The 17,403-nt window shown below is 40.8% G+C and overlaps 1 protein-coding gene across 1 annotated transcript in view; it reads right to left on the bottom strand.

The window, feature by feature from the left end:
- Positions 1–17,403, bottom strand: part of LRP5 (LDL receptor related protein 5) — a 124,143-nt gene that overhangs the window by 9,489 nt on the left and 97,251 nt on the right. Inside the window, exons 8-17 of the mRNA XM_054634771.2 lie at positions 16,502–16,718; positions 14,757–15,046; positions 12,543–12,769; positions 12,042–12,226; positions 11,287–11,610; positions 10,280–10,482; positions 9,770–9,981; positions 7,717–7,907; positions 4,609–4,818; positions 2,410–2,535 (exon numbers count right to left, since the gene is read on the bottom strand). Of these exons, the coding sequence (XP_054490746.1) occupies positions 2,410–2,535; positions 4,609–4,818; positions 7,717–7,907; positions 9,770–9,981; positions 10,280–10,482; positions 11,287–11,610; positions 12,042–12,226; positions 12,543–12,769; positions 14,757–15,046; positions 16,502–16,718 (2,185 nt within the window). The remainder of the gene's footprint in view (positions 1–2,409; positions 2,536–4,608; positions 4,819–7,716; positions 7,908–9,769; positions 9,982–10,279; positions 10,483–11,286; positions 11,611–12,041; positions 12,227–12,542; positions 12,770–14,756; positions 15,047–16,501; positions 16,719–17,403) is intronic.

The raw sequence follows: 17,403 nt of genomic DNA, 5'->3' as shown, positions 1-17,403 counted from the left end.
TTTTTTCAAAAAAATTTCTGAGTCAGTTATGAATTGAAAAATATGAATGGAGAAAAAAAATATCTTTATAGGACTAGTAAACATTAGGCTAAGATCTGTTGCTTGAAAGTCTCCAGGCTGCAGGTCAGTGAAGGTTCAGAGAGCAGTGTAAGAAGCACTGCAGACCTGCCCTCATCTTATATTCTCTCAATACAGACACAGACCACTTTAACTTGTGCTGGGACTTCCTTCAAGTTTGACTTTTCATGGACCCCAAGACTCTGGTATGACTCCTTTTCACATCCATACTGTTGTTCAAGTTGCAGTGAGGCACTGACAGCATTAGACAGCAGCTACAACCCCATATAGAGATGCAACAATTACACTCTTATAAGGCATCCACAGCTGCTTTCCTCAGAATGTCAGGAGACAAACACAATCCAGGTCAAGGATCTATTGCAAAAAATGCTCCAAATTCTTACATAGAACAAGTTAGCACACAATTTTCCACTACTGTTATCAATGAAAATCCACTCAGTTGTTGTCAGTAGCAATTAGTTACAGTCAAAAAGTGGGGCCATCTCAAAACAGCCCTGCAGCAATCACATACATTTCCACAAATTTGAAAAGTTGCTGGATCAAACCCCTGTGACATAATGACATCATTTAGCAGAGGCAGCCACTCCTCCCCACAGCTGCTGTTGCCCAGTAATGCTCTGAGTAGATATTCACCACTTGGATTAAGAGAGAACCACATCATACCCTACACCTATAACAACAATATGACCAAGCTAGAGGTGTGCTCTGGCACTGAGGGTAACACTCCTCTGGAAGCCCAGTGGGCTTTTCTTAAGATTCAGGCTCAGGAACTTCACAAAGAGCCCAGCATAAGGAAAGTTTCTTAGCTGTATGAGTATTTTTTTCTCCTGAGGGTGGTGCTAAAAATTCTAGAATTACATGCAGTTTTTAAAGTGCTGCTGTCCTTTCTTCATTAGGGAGAAAAAATTCACGAATGAGACAAAAGCAAAATCAAGAGCTTGAAAAACAAAATGCAAACAAAAATCAAAATGTGCTTAGGTTTTGAAAAACTTATTATTTTTTTAAAGTTCCTCATTTTTGATTATTTGGAGGAGGAATATGAGAATTACAAATGTAGCCAGTGACCTGACAGCTGTAGATAAGATAAAGATGCCAGACACACACATTAAGGTGAATTATATTTTGATGCAAGTGTGCTGTTTATATAAGTCAACAGACAGATCACTACTTCTGCATTTAAAGGCACATTTAATGTTGCACTGTGGTTTCACTTGGCAAGAACAAGCTTGCATTAAAAAACTTGACAAAAGCATTCGTAAGGAGGTCCAGAACATGGACAAATGCTCTCCAGCCAACTAAGCTATTTTGAAACACTGGGTAGTGGCTGTTACTAGGCCAGACAAGATGGGTTAAAAACTGTTGCAGGCTTAGTGAAAGATTAGAATAAAAAAAAAAAAAAAAAAAGACACTGAAATGGAGGCCCCTGAATTTTTAGATTTATAGTTGAAGCCCCAAAGGAGTGGAATGCGAGACTCACTCACTGCCCATGTTGTGCAACAACACTACAGCAAGAAGTATAATTAGATTGATCCACCCTGCCCTCCCCATGTAACCACCACTACTCTAAAGCCACATAACTTGTTGTGGTCATGGGAAAGAAAACAGTTTATCATGGAAATGACTGTCCCATGGGAGTTCAGAGTTCAGCCAGAAAATGAAATCCACAGCAAAATAAATACATGAGAAGTCAAAAGGACCAACAGAACCAAACAAGTTAAGATATAATGCCTCCCAAAAAGAAACAATGTTTTCTTTTGAATCTCTTCTGCAAGTGTAATGCTTTAAAAAAGCATCCTAGTTTAAAAAAAAACTAGGATGGCAAAAAGGAAGGCTAAAGGAAAAGTCTACCATGTGGAAAGAGGAGACCTACCTTAATTAAAAAGAATCTCAATAGAGCCTACATTTGATAAGTAGCCAGTAGAGTGTTTCACATTATAAGGCCAAATTATTTTCAAAGACTGGAGTCTCGTACTCTGGGAAACATAGGCATGATTTCTGCTGCTAGGCCATCACAGGTTGATGCACTGTAACATCATCTTATAAACACTTGTTAAAAGCACAAACCTGTCACATCATACAATTATAAAAATCTCAGTAGAAGATGCAAGTCTTTTAAGGTCAAATAAAAATATTCTGCTCAGAATGAGAAGTCACATGTGCCCAAAACCTCAAGCAGAAAACATCTGGTAGAACTACCAAAGACTAATTTAACACATGATGCAGCACAAGATATACAGAAAAACTGTAAATCCACATTTTGGATTGGAATGCAACATCAGCCACCACATTTTTGATACAAATTGATTAGCAGTGCTGTTAAACATAACTCACCTCCACATGTTAAGAGATTCTGCAGAAGCACAAGGTGCTCAGGGCATGAACATCTTGGAGTTCCATCCCCTTTGGCAATGCAGATGTGTGAACACCCACCATTGTCACGGGAGCATGGATGCACAGCTGGTGAAACACACAAAATAATATTATTTAGCATAAAAGAAATTATAACTATTCCTCAATAGGGCAAAATCAAAAACTACTCACAAACCACTTCTGTCTGAGTAACCAAGATTTCACTACAAATTATTAGGAAGATACATGCAGGATTTTTCAGTTCAATGCTTGAAAGCTGATTTAATACTTCATAAGGACAAAATTTCTCCCAGTCATAGTAACAGAGCAACCTGATTAAGTTGAAGATGTCCCAGCCCCTTGCAGGGAGTCAGAACTGGATGACCTTCAAAAGGTCTCTTCCAATCCAAACCATTCTATGATTCTATCATATGGAGACTTTTCAAGAACTTTTAAAAAGAATTTGGGAGCTGAGGTGAAGAGAATTGAAAAGGCAGATTTGGGAAGGCTGCATTTACATCTTACCTAGATCCCCCCCTGCATTTCTAGGGTAGGCATCAAGAAACAATATATGTCTTTGTTTAAAGACAGGAAAGTATGCGTTTGTGTTCCTCATCAATTACCCTGAGAGGTCCTAAAAGAACAATTTTCTAATGAACATTAGGTGGATAAGAAACAGGCACCGAGATGGGAGATCACTATGTGATGACCCCAGCCCAAAGGAGTCAGAAGAGAGACAGTCTCTTGCCTGCTTATTCAGGCTGATAGCTGAGCATCTGCTGCAGCAATCTGTGGGGCTACAGCTTCTGTTATTTGTGATGCTGCTGAACAGTGCATTCTTTCCTACTGCTCAGCACCAAGAATTTAGATGGGGAAGAAATTGTATAGATATCATAATTTCTCTACCAAAGTTGTTTTTCAACTGTCCAGGCTTCTCAGCAACCTGCTTTCTACCTTTAAGAAATTAATTCGTTTATACAGTGTTTCAGGCATGAGTTGCTCACAGAGGTGCATGCATTATATACCTGCATGTGCCTATGTATATTTACTCCCCTGTTGTAACAGAAATCACCTATGTAGAAAATTTTTCAGCTGCAAAAGAGGATTCCTTTTCCCTATTTTAAATAAACACATGGGGAAAAAGCAAACCTCTTTTTTAACACTGTTGAGAATTAAAGAAATCTTTTTGCTTCAGTCAGTACTACCTTTGAAATATACCAATATATGTGAAATGTGTGAAGTGGCGCAGAAGAAGAGCTGGGTATTGTGAAAGAAAGAAAGAACCTCTAGGTCATGACTAGCCCATAGCTTATACTACAGTCTAAATGCTTATGTTACCTGATTTGTTACAACTTACCCACATACACAAGTTCAAAAACACTTCCAGCCATCCCAGACACTAATGTATGTGACACATAGAGTGTTTGTTATGAGTTTAATAATTTCTCCTGAGAATTAAAGCAATGTATCCTCCCTATATAAGACCACTCATCACAGGCAACAGAGACCTCTGTCTCCCACATTTTGTTTGTGATTTTGTATTCTCTTTTACAATCCTGTTAAGCAGGAGGAGCTGTAGGTTGTAATTTTGAGGAGTGACTGCTTGAAAAGGTTTCTGCACTCTCCACCAAACCATCGTAATTTGGACCACTACTCCAGAAAAAGAACATCCTGCATGCATGACCCCTTTCAGATGTGAGCACCTAAAATGCTCCACCTCTGTTGGGAGACAAATTCCACATCCACAGTACAACTCACTGTAGGAGCTTCCTCCCCATTTTGCCTCCCTCACTGCAAGATTTTACATCATCCACTGTGCTGAGCAAAATCAGACATACCTTTACATGGGAGTCTGAAGCACCTAGAGACAAGGCAAGTACAACCCTTTTGGTTCTTGTCAGAGTTTTTTCCAATACCTATAACTTGAGTGTACTTAGAAAATTAACAACCAGCTTGCACAAGCAGGTAACTCAGTGCCATGATACCACATTTTCTAGCTGGGCAGCAATAGTCCCCTCCACAAGAAGGAGAAATTTGTTTCTCCTCCTCTCCTGCAACCCTGACTGGTCAAGTTGAAAGCATCCACGGCTTATTTGAAGCCCATGGGCAACATTATTACAACATCCAGCCAGATGAGGACTTTGAGATACAATGACCAAGACATCAGATACTGAAACTCACAGAATTCTTCCATATCCAGCTCTTCCACAGCATGAATGCCTGTCAGGTGAGCAATCCTGCCTTGAATTCTAGTCCTTTTGTAGCCATTCACTTTCTCCACTCTCTCAATCATCTGCTGCTGACGATCAATCCAATACAGGTGATTCCCCAGCACAGTGAGTCCCATGGGCTGAAGAATGTTGGAGTCCTCCAGGGTCACACGGTTGGCACCTGAGACCAACAAAAACAAACAATAATTTTACACCAGTCAACTTCTAAGTTATTCCTTAAAAAAACATCACAAAGCAACGTCCCAGCTAAAACCAAACCAAACCTCGGAGACAGTGAGCTACAAGGTCATTGACTTCATCTGTTTCTGCCTGTTCAGTGTCATCTCAGATAGAAGCTACCCGTTCCACATCTGGAGGGCAAGCAGAAACCCAGCTCATCCCTGCACAGCCTGGCTGGTCAGCCAGCCATGCTCAGCCCCACACTGACATCTCTGTAGTGTGCAGCTCTGAGCACTCCCATAAGCTGATACAGACTCAGCCCTTGGGCCTAAGGTTTTACAGTGCACTCACACATGGAGCTGTACACTTTTTCTGGAATATATAAGCGAGAGCGAAATACAACCACTTCAGTTTCACTGCTGTTACTCAAATAGAACATTTTCATCATGCAAAGCAAGAGGCAAGTACCAAACCTTGTCCGAAACCTTGTCCCAGCCTAACCACAGATATATGATCAAAAAAGAAAAGCTCTTTAAAAAAACCAACTTTTTAATTTAGTAACCCACCAGAAAACCCAAACTTTAAATGACTCAATATGCTCCTAAACAGGAACACTGTCAAATGGTCAGGCTCTATGCTTTATAAAAATGTGTGAAAATCTGCTTTAAGCCAGTGAGTAAAAAAGAGGTCAAGTAAAAATGCATTTATTATCAGTTTTCACTTTAATTACTTGCATCTTCTTACGCAGTCTTCTACTCCATACTGCTCTACACTTGGAGTCATTTAGTTATTGCTTTTATTATTCTTTTCTAGGGTGAAGACATCCCAAATTATTCTATTAATTCACTGAAACCATTCTGACCCTGTGTATGCCTGTGTAACTGGATATACTTGATTTAAAAAATTAAAATTTAAAACAAAATCATAACTTGGTGCTGCTTCTGCTCTCATAATTAATTTTGGAACTATGACCTTATGTCTGCTTGTATATAAAAAATGTAAGTTTTTAGTATCTACAAAAAAGAGATTATAGAATCCACATAATAAAAGTGCAATGAGAACTGAATTCAACTGATTTGCTGCATAAATTATGCAGAGCTCAGCCAAGCATGAGCAGGTTCTATTAGTTTTGCTGCTAGAACAGCTCCAGAGGAGAGCATGAAGATGACCAGAGGGCTGAAGCACCTCTCCTATGTGAACAGGCTGAGAGGGCTGAGGTTGTTCAGCCTGGAGAAGAGAAAGTTCTGGCGAGATCTCAAAGGAACCTTCCATGACACTGAAAGGGAGCTTCTAAAAAAGAGGGAGCCCGACTTTTTGTACGGGCAGATAGTGACAGGACAAGGGGAATGATCTAACTTTTGGTCTAACTCCAAATTAGAAAAATTCAAGAACCTTGTAAAGAAAACTGTTAGATGGGTTTATAGTTCTTTCAGCCCTCTCTGAAAGTTAAGCACTGGACATCTGAGGCTATTCCCTGATTTAGCAGGATGCTGTTTTAATCAGGGTACAGCGCAAACTTCAGGAATCTCCATAACCATGTCACCTCTACAAGTCTATAATGGAATAAGGGTATCTAGACCAGTTTAACTGGCATGAATGATGCTATACACAATTTTGGTCCCATTTATTCAGCAGCCTTAGTTTATGCTAAAAACCTTTTCCTAACATATGCCCATTTTGCTCAGAAAACTATTTTCTCAAAAATATTTTTTCAAAAGTATTTTGCTCATTTTCTTCTCAAATGTGGTTTGTTTCATAGGTCAAAGTCTTCTCTTCCTCTTATCTTCTTTTCTCCTACAAATTTTTGTAGGTTCTCTGATGCCTATCCTGGACTGAGCATTTTGTGGCTGCTCAGGCAGTTTGACAATACTCCCCCGTATTCAGCCTGGTAACTGATGAAAGACATGGGCTGCTCTACCTTCCCATCTGCAGCTTCATTGCTTTCCTCTCCACTTTGGAAGAGTCTGACCTTGAGTCAGTTTTAGGTGCTCAAAAGCAAACAATCCTTGTAAAAAGGTGAGCAACCTTCTGCTGTTTTAGTTCATTGCTTCACTGCAACACAAGGGAAGGATGTGACCACACAGCAAGAAGAGTCACCAAAATTGGAGACTCAATTCTCCATGGCATGTACCAATCACTACAACAGCCCAGCTGCTATTCCTTCACACTTGTTCCCTTCTCTCTGCACTTCCTTTATGGGCTTCACTTCTTGATACATGGATGATGATGAGAGAACAAGTCATGAGTCAGAAAGTCGGGCCACTACATCCTCTGTTCTATACTGCTCACCAGAGCAAATTTCTCCACTTCTTCAGCACTATCAAGGGCTTCTAAAAATGTCAATGATGAACTGTGCTCTCCAAGATCCATGAGGTGTTATTGCTTTGTATATGGAGTAATGCTTTATATTACTAATATGGGGAAACTGTGATGAATTGGCATCTCTCCACTGTGTTGCAACATTGTTGTTTCAGATGAGCTGTCTTATCACCCAGATTAGAAAAAAAACAACATTGCCCTTTCCTCTGTTTTTTCAAGCTACCTTGATTTATTAAGCTGTAAGCTCCAGAGAAAGAAAAATTGAAAAGTATGCCAACCTTTCAAACCACTAAGAAAAAAAAAAAGGGGCACAGAGGAGGTTATTTAGGGGTTCCATGACTAACAACGCTTTCAGAATACATCAAAAGTCAAATGGCCATCTTGGAGGGTGTCAATCATTACACTCACATCTATTCTAATTAGATCAAAGACGGGAGCCCACCAGCAATTGTTGTCTGTGACTGCCTACACAGAACTGGCAGTGGTGGAGATGAAAGTCACCAGGCTCAGCATCAAAGAGGGAATGATGTCCTGGACATGCTACCAGTGTGCTGCAAATGTTTCACTTCAGAGCACATACCTGACAGGTCACAGCTCTCAATGCGCTTCAGATCTGCATCCACCCAGAAAAGCTTTCCAAGCTTGTTGTCAACCACCAGGGCGACAGGTCGGATCAGGCCAGTTGTGAAAAGCACTTCTCTCTCTGTGCCATCCAGGGCTGCACGCTCAATCTTGGGGGCTCTTTCCTGCATGTTGGTGAAGTACATGTACCTGAGAACAGAGACAGCACCACTCAGTGTGAGCTCCAGGGACAGGCAATTCCCCTCTGCACACAGGGTCTTGTAACCCACCTTGTAAGTGGGAATGGTTTCACAGGCATGGCGGTGGTGGCTGCTCCCAGGTGCAAAGATCCAGAACCTAACATCTGATAACTGACACACTCAGCCTGAAATTAGTAGGATTTAACTCCATGCCATAAAGTGCCTCAGCACTGCTGCACCAGCAGCACTGCTCCTGCATGGAGTTCAGGGTTGTAAGAGACCCACACAGACCTTCTGCAACTCTCCCTGGGTAAAGCTGTCCCCACTTACAAATCAAAGTCCAGAAGTTCTTTCTGACAAAAAATCCCATTAACCACCACCTCCTCTCCTTCTAGGTTACCTTTCCTTCTCAGCAAGTAAAATTTCCTACTTAACTTGAGAAAAGATTACAGATGTTCCTGACATCTTAGTTCCATGAATTCTTTATATCTGTCTAAGCCAGTTCAGTTGCAAACAAAAGCAGTCTCTGTCGTCCTCATGGATAGAGAAAAAAGGGTTTGTGCACCCCCACGATGAACTGAGACCTCTTTAAAGGAAGAGTCCATTATTTTTTCAGTGGTGAGTAACATGGGCAAACTCTCCAACAGCATGGGCTGCATTGTTGCACAGCCTTTCCTTATGGAACAAGGAGGGGAGGCAGCAATCAGAACATGCACCCAAGGGAGAGGTGGAGGAAGGAATTTCTGTAATCATGGCAGAAGCCGTTGCAGATCACTCAGTCAGCTCTCCCAGACAGTCACAGTGTTTAACACACTGTCTTCCTCATTTTTCCTCCTTTAATTCAGAAACGGATTTAGTGTTAAATCACTTGAAAACCTGACCAGAAAAGTTGAGAGTTTTAGAGATCAACAAACCCAAACTCCCATTTTAATGGGGCAAGCAGATAAGCTTTTATAAATACAAACTATATCCAAGTGACTTAGTCCCAATAAGATTAGAATCTTTCCTCTAATCCCCCTCTCACCACAACAACTTTTGAACAGTGCAGAGTACAGTGGTATAAAACACCAGTCCTATAAACACTCCAGACAGTCTCTGGATACTACTGTATCCACACATTTTTGAAATATTGTCATTCAACATCTGTCAAGCACAGATGTTGAATGACAATATTTAAACGGTAATTTAATGGTAAACCATTTAGCAGTAAACTGGGATTTAAGCATCTCACTTATTCAAGAGAACAGTGAAGCACCATCTACCTTTGACATCTAAGAAGGAAGCTACTAACTACCAGAAGCAGAGAGAGTGTCTCTTGAATCTAACCAAAGCTGCTTTGCAGCAAAACAACCTATTTTCCTCCTGTGGGAAATCATTCTAGTGCATCCCACCTGCTTCAATTCATTTCAGAGGTTTTTAAGATACACATTACATCAGAACTAAGTTAAGAATGTATAGAACATACGGGGTTCAAGTTTATACTGCTACATTAGCAGGAATAGTTGTATAAAATTCGAGGCTCCTTTCTTTACCCCTGGAAGAATTTGTTTTATGATGACTAAACATTTATGACCCAGATTCTGAGGTGATACAGACTCTCTTGTTTTTGCTATCAGGTGGCAGGGCTGTGCATCCACAGAGAGAACAGTACAAGGTGGTTTTACTTTGCTGTCACCCCCTGGGTTAGTGCCTCACCCATGGCTCTGAGAACAGAGGCAAAGGAGAGAACAGGAAGAGAAAGCTGGATATCTTTAGAGCCCAGAACCGGATAAGCAGTCACCTACACCCCGAGCAAAATTCGAAACTTTCTTTGCAGAAACAGACAGATGCAGCACAAGGTTCCCAGGCACAGAGGGGCAGGAGGGAGCTCACCCCCGCTCCGCGTTCACCACGATGGCCCTGGGCCTGTCGTGCTCGCCCCGCAGCACCATCCCAATGGATTCGCCACTCAGCCGGTGCACGTTGACGGAATTCGTGGCCTCGCAGGTCCAGTACAAGGTGTGGCTGTAGATATCAATGCTGAGGTCGTGGGGCTGCTTCTCCGGGTTCTGGCTTTGGTTTGGGGTACTCATTACAGTGAAAGGCTGCAAGACAACACATGGACAATGATTTCCAGCCATCGCTCTGATGATTGACTGAAGAACACTGATTGCACAGAAAGCATGGTTTACCCGCCTGATGGTTTAGAAACCCCTAAAACCACAACCCTAAAAACCATCTCATATATAATTCTCATATATAAAGAGAATATCCATGAGTAAGTGCTGACAAGAGCAGTTGACAGTGATGATCCCTTGGTATGGTAGATAGAAGAGGAGGGTCAAGCATAAGGTAAAGCACACAAAAAGACTGAAACAAACTATATACAAGATGTACACTTGCCTGTGTACCATCATCTTTGGCTCTTTTTATAATATTCTGGCGTCCATCCACCCAGTAGATCAATTTATCTAAGGGATCGTAATCAATAGCCTTGACATTCCTCAGTCCATGCATAGGTAGGATGATATCTGGGCTCTGCTGATCATCAGGTATCATCCTGCTGATGGCAGACTTCTGGCTAAATAGCAGGAAACTGGCAGGGGCTGAAACAAGCCAAAACAGAATGCATGAGAAAGCACAATTCCCAAAAATATATCTCCACAGAAGAAACAGAATATTTAGAATGAAGTCACAAAGAGACACTAATATTAACAATGAAAATTAAATAACCCATAACTGGAGATTTTTGCTGTAAAGTTGAAATGTTTCTTTCTATAGTTATAGAAGGAGATCAGGTTAAATCTGCAAGACCTGCCTTTCAAAAATTCACCCTTTCATTCAGTTAAAAATGCCTTATATGCTACTATGCACCCATTTTCTATTCATGTGCCATTTCTACTGGAAATGTAAGTTCCTATTGGACAACCAGTCAACTGGCAGGCTCGTAATATCACATGCAGGGAGAAAACAAACTTATATGTATTTTAAGTGCACTGCAAGTTGGGCAGACTACTTAGGAGTTAGACTGCTTTACTGAGTGTTATTTTAGCTGACTTTATCAAGCACGTAAGAGAAAAAGACATTTTGTCTTGATAATTTCTTTTCCACCACCTACACACTTAGGTAAGGAGTGGGAAGGCTTCACTCACACAGCTGAATCACCTAGAAAGCACTTCTGGTAAAACAAGAAAGACCAGACTTGACAGCACTGTCATTTCTAAGACTTGAAATACAAATCTCCATAACTAGCACATGTCACAAAAATGGATATAAAATTCCATACTCTGTCCTCCTATTCAAAGGTCGCTTTTAAAACCAGAACCTTTGAAACACACTTGGGACCCCTTTCCTTTAGCACCTGGGAGCCATAAGCACTGAAGAACACAATAGCAAACAAAAAGGCTTACAACTGCAGTTCCTGCTGTTGGGATCCAAGGTGTAATGAGCAGCACAGCCACACCTAAATCCATTTGGGATGGCAAGGCACAAGTGACCACAATGGCCATTATTCTGCACACAATCATTCAAGCCGTCCTGACGAGAAGAATGGAAGACCAATATATCCATCACAAAATCCAGATGGCCCTGAATAAGGGTCCTGTTCTTCCCACTGGTCTTGTCTGCTCTTTCTATGCTGTGAAGATTCCAGTCTGTCCAGTAGATGTAGTCACTGTACTGGGTTAATCCAAATGGATGAGGTAGATCATCTGCTATGATTTCTCGTTCTTGTCCTGCAAAAACAAGGATAACCCACTAAAGGAAAATTCCCATGGCATAAAATGAAAAGTGTGACTGGCATGCAGAAAAAGATTCTTCTTCTTTTTAAAATAAAACCTGATTTTCCAAATCAGCATCATGGGATTCTTTATTAAGTAGTATCTGCTCAAGAGGTAACACTTTGAGAACTCAGAGGCCATCTCTGCTTTGGTACAACACAGACAGTGTCACACCAACAGAGAGAAATGACATCTCACTACCATTATAAATCATGATATGGTTATTAATTTATGAAGGTTTTTTAAAATTTCTCTAACACTTAACTCTCCATTTCCTCACAGAGATTTACTATTAGTTACATTGCTCAAATTTCCTATTATTCAATTACTTTACTATGACCAGTGCATATTTCTGTACTGTCTGGTGTAATTTAACATTAGATTACCCAGCATATTTGATGACTCAATCATGCTTGTGTCTAAGTCAGTCCAGTAGAGCCTTTGGTCCACATAATCAATAGTGAGGTCATTGGCACGCCCCACTTTGTCCACCAAAGTGATGCTGTTTGTCCCATCCATGTAGGCTCGGACGATCCTGGGCTTGCCTCCCCACTCAGTCCAGTACATGTATCTGCAAGGAGAAGTGCAACAAAAACAGGACATCAGCCAGGTATAGCTGCATGCTTTGCCTTTCTAAATTTCTTTGCAGCGCTTGAAAAAAAAAACCAAAAAACCCCACATGGTTATGTGCAGCATCACAATACTCCTTTTTTTAACATGATGGCAGAATAGCATTTTTGACAATTATTACTTTTTCATTGTAACCCATAGGATGGTGGAAGGTTTACTGCCTTTTCAAAGACTCTGAAGAAACAGAGCTGTGCCAAATAACTTGCTACATACAAGAACACCCACACAAAGCTTTGAAAAACAACAGAGTCCCTTACCCTTTGGTGGGATCAAGAGCCAGAGACCTTGGGTTGTCCAGGTCCTTCCACACAAGCACCTGCCTGTACTGCCCGTCCAGGCGGGCGACTTCGATGCGATTGGTTCCAGTATCTGCCCAGTAGAGGTTCTTGCCCATCCAGTCCACAGCCATTCCCTCAGGATAATCTAGCCCAAACTCAATCACATGCTCAACAGAGCTCCCATTCATGAAAGCTCGGCTTATGGTCTGGAAAACAATGGTGTAAAAATGTTACAGTGCTTATGGATACCCCAGTGAAATAAAAAGGAATAATGATCATGAAGTTTGGTGTACAAAAAGAAATTAGTACAAAAAACCCCAGACATTGTTACTTTTTAAACAACTAATTTCTGTTGTCAAAAAAGACATAGAAATTCTCAGGAGAAAAACACCTGAATTTTCAGAAAGCTAGTGGTTTCTGATGGCCAGACCAAGACATCTGAAAAGGACATGATTTCCAGAAAGAAGTATGTCGCTGCAGATTCTTCCTTGACACCTCTCCCTCTCTTCTATTTGCACACAAGAAGCTGCTTTTAAAAAATTATTTAATTCCCTGTAATGTTTTAAGTCTCAGAAACACATCTCAGTGGCATCTAAATTAAATTGTTTCTCATAATCAGTCACCTGGAGCATGTCTACATCAGAGCACATCTACTGATCCCATCTACATTTTAGTTATGCACACTCATCAGAATAAGTCATAGGGCAAGGACTGCACACATATAAATAAGTCACTGCTAACAGCACAGAAACAATCCCCAGGGAAATAGTAACTTCCAGGACCAAATACCCACACCCTTGCTTATCAACACTGAGCAATGAGTCTACATGCCTGCCAATATTTCGGCTATTGATTTCTTAATAATTTGGTACATGGATGTGTAAGGGTCAGAGACATTTTACACTTTTAAAGGTAAATGTCAAACCCTGAAATCCCATAGGGTAGTCTTTGAAAATGTGTCCTCCTATAACCAGAGGCATGCAGGGACCAGGGAAGTGGTGGGGACCGAGCTCACAGAGATCACCGTGAGCTCTGAAGTTACAATACCTACTCCTGAGCAGCTAGATGTGGGGGACAAGGGGAATGACAACCCAGAGGTGCTGGAAGATACCTGGTATGTATATGCAAATAGAGTAGCTGGAAAATTTGGGAGGCAACAAACAAGTAAAATGTTTTCCAGTTCTGCACAGACTGAGATCTACTCTCTGATGCAGCTGAAGTGATGTGCTTTCCAGTGCAAGTGGTTAAGTGTCCATAACTCCTGCTCTCCACGTGCTTGTGTGAGATTTATTTAGTAACTGTGTCTACACTGCACTAATTTATTACACTGGCACTCTTCCTGAAGGAACGCTATCCACAGCACAGGCAGCACTGCTAACTCTGAAGCACAGCCCTCATTAGTCCTCACAGAGAGGCTAAGGAAACTGCCCAAGCCCTGCAGGCTCCAAAAGTGAGCTTTGGGCACAATGGCAAGGAAACTCTGATTGCTCTTGGAAAACCTATTAAGAGTCTAAATAGAATAATTAAGTTCCAGTGAAGTGAATCTGTTATTTTCTACCAAATACTTAGTTCACTTCAAAAGTAACACTGATGAAGAGCAGAACCCTGAGTTTAGCACGCACCTGGATGTGAACCAAACATCACAGGAAATGTGTTCTGGGGAACACATTGAGATAGAACTGGGGGCAGGTGGGCCCTTAGCACAGTGTGGAGGAGACTGGACAAGTTCCCTGGCTTTTTCTGTGCCAAGCTGAAGCCACAGACTAACAGCAAAGAATCCAAAGTTCACTTTCAAATGTTAATACTGAATACAATTGTCTTCCAAGTCAAAACTGGAAGAGGATAAAAAACGCAGGGGGCTGCTGAGCTCAATGTTTAAATTACTCTACTCTGACATAAAGTCAGCTTTTCTACAGCAGATATATATATATGGATGCAACACATCCAGCATCCAAGATTGAGGCATTTGGTACGAGCAGACACCACTCTGGATTTTTATTTGAAGCAGGAAGATGCCTGTCACCCTACTGTGCATTCAGCAACGCAACTGTCTTCATCTCCAAGGGTCTCCCTTGGATGCAATTCAATGACAACACTGGCAACTGCAGGACAGATCATGTAACAGAGACCTTTGTTAGATCAAAGTAATTGCTCTGTGGCTTTATATTCAAGGAATTCACATGTCAGTAATACCTTCAAACTAACATCAGTCCAATAGATTCTGTTGTCAGAGACATCAAAATCCAGAGCAGATGCTTCCTTGACTCCAGTAAGAGGAATAGCAACATCATTATTATTGGTTTCAAGGGAAATCCTATGAATTGCTGCTCTGCTTGTGAAAACTAAGAAGGCTTCAGGAATGATGCAAGTCTTCATGTCACTCAACAGCTCAAGGCCGATGGGACAGGCACACCTGGCCTCCTGGGGTGTAAAGAAACACAGATGGCTGCAGCCTCCATTGTTCTCTGCGCATGAATTAGTTCCTTTGAAAAAATAAATAAACAAAACAACAAACCAGAACAGGTATTAGTGCATTGAATTAGTTCCTTAAGAAAACCAAAAAACCCCAACAACTAAAACAAAACACATTTTAGTGCATTGTGAAGGTAAAAGGGAAAGGGGAGCACAGGAGGTTGAGCAAAAACACGGTATAATTTTCCAAAATAGGTTAACACTATGAGTTATCAGCAGGGAATTCTTAAAAAAAAAAAAAAAAAAAAAGGCACTCCAAGCGGATCCTTCCGGTCTACCCAGGATTACAAAGCTGGACCTATCCCTCCTATTGTACAAATACCAAACAGATCTTTCTTGCCTCCCAAAGTTTAAATTCGTTCACTGAAGACAGATAATTAATTAGCTACTTTTCACCAAGTACTCCCTCTTTGTATCTCTTTGAAACCACCAGCTTTTAGAAATGTTCAGTGATACAAAAGGGCGAGAAAAGAGCCGGATATTCGCAGTTCTTTCCCACCTATTTAATTAAAAGCTGAGAAGAGCCATTAGCAGAAGCAGTTCCAACAAGATCACCACCATCTCACACTTATTTTTTCATGTGATGGGGATGGAATGTGTAGGGGAAAGTAAGGACCAACACATACATGAGTGCCTCTCTCCATCTGCTGGAACCAAGGATTTAGGTATTTTAAGTATGTCACCACGCACACAAAAGAAATTCTCAAAGATCAGTCTCAACCAGGGCTCTTTTCATTTTCCCTATTTTAGGGCATACGTTTTTCAGACTGATGCCATTTCTCCATTGTGACTCTTCTCAGTAATTTTAACAGCTGACTAATGAATCTGTTTATTGCTATGCCCAAATTCCAGCGTTCCTGGTAGCTGGAAAATCTGTGGTGCACTGAAGCCAGGAGGTCCTGTGACACTTGCTGCACAGTTTCAGCAGAGGACCTCAAACACTGGCTGCACCTTTCAGAGATGCAATGGAAGGACATGGAGATCCAGCTGCTGATACTTTGCTACGGGCAAGTTTTAGTTGTTAAGATTTAGGTACAACTGAGATGTTAGGAGTTAATATTTAAGTGCCACATGCTTTGGGGCAGTGTTGTAATGGTGACTGGCTGTGCCTATACCACCCAACAGTGAAAAGCATTGTGCTAACATCATGGGACTTTACTCTGGAAGGAAAGACCAGCAGGAAACAGAGCATTTCTCTGAGAATGATTCCTGTAGCACAGAGCAATAAAATCCTCATAAAAATTGAAAGAGTGTAGTGAAAGCTCTGGAAGATTTATGTCACTAAAAACTGGAAGCAACTTCTTTTTCAACACTGTATTTCCCCAACTTTAGAAACAATAGGTGTCATTTTCCTTTCAAACCCATCAGATCACAGTTATTCTCATTACAAGTGATCAACAGCTGCTTAATGAAAGCAAGGCCATATTAAGACTCCTACAGACCCATGCTATGTTGCCCGTGCTTACCAAAGGCCTTGGTGACACTCGTTGCCTTAAGGCCCATTAAATCTGGCAGCTGATCAATAATGATGTCTCTGCTGGCCTTTATCTTGTGAACTCTTTCAATGCTTCTTCTCTGCCAGTCAGTCCAGTAGATGTAGTCTCCCAGCAGTGTGAACCCAAATATGTGTGGAAGCTTGTCTTCTAAGAGGGTTTTCCTCATTGTTCCGTCAACGTTTATGACCTGTGGGATACCCATAAAAAAAAGGAAAAAATAATATTCTCTAATGTGGATACAATTAAAACAGCAATATCAATTGTGTTTTGAACAGCTACTGCTATGCAAGTAGCTCTTGATATTCCCAGCATGTCCTTTCCATGATCTGTGATTGAGATTTTAAATAATCTCCTCTTTGCTGTTATTTGGAAATTGTTTATTAAGACTCATATTAAAGCTGTACCTTGTAGGTGATTATGCTCCCTTCTCCATGCAGTGCTTCTATTTTCTTGTGATTTAAGGATCTAACTTTTAAATTTCTGTTTGAGCAATAATTATTTTTTGTTACAAATACGTGTAACTCTATTGTAGTGTAATATGAAATCATTAAATGCCTAAATTCTGGCAGTCAAAATCAACCATCACTTTTAGCACAATTTTACTAGAGTTGTAAGGCTCTGTTCATATACAATAAACAGCAGAAGCATCTAAAATTAATTTTTTTAACATGACCAATGACAATTATCACATCTTTCTAAACTAGCATGTGGATTTCAGTACGTTCATGCATGCATTTCAGTAAGTTTATTTTAAATTCAAATACATTTAAGAACAAAATCTCCACTTTAAAACCTTACAATACTCTACACATTTGTGAAAACAGTATGCATTTTGATTTGGTTGGCCATAAATGAAAGTAATTTCCCCAAGC

The sequence above is a fragment of the Agelaius phoeniceus genome, chromosome 6 (genome assembly GCF_051311805.1).
Source record: "Agelaius phoeniceus isolate bAgePho1 chromosome 6, bAgePho1.hap1, whole genome shotgun sequence".
In the NCBI taxonomy this organism is placed as follows: domain Eukaryota; kingdom Metazoa; phylum Chordata; class Aves; order Passeriformes; family Icteridae; genus Agelaius; species Agelaius phoeniceus.
This window is presented reverse-complemented; position numbering and strand designations above follow the sequence as displayed.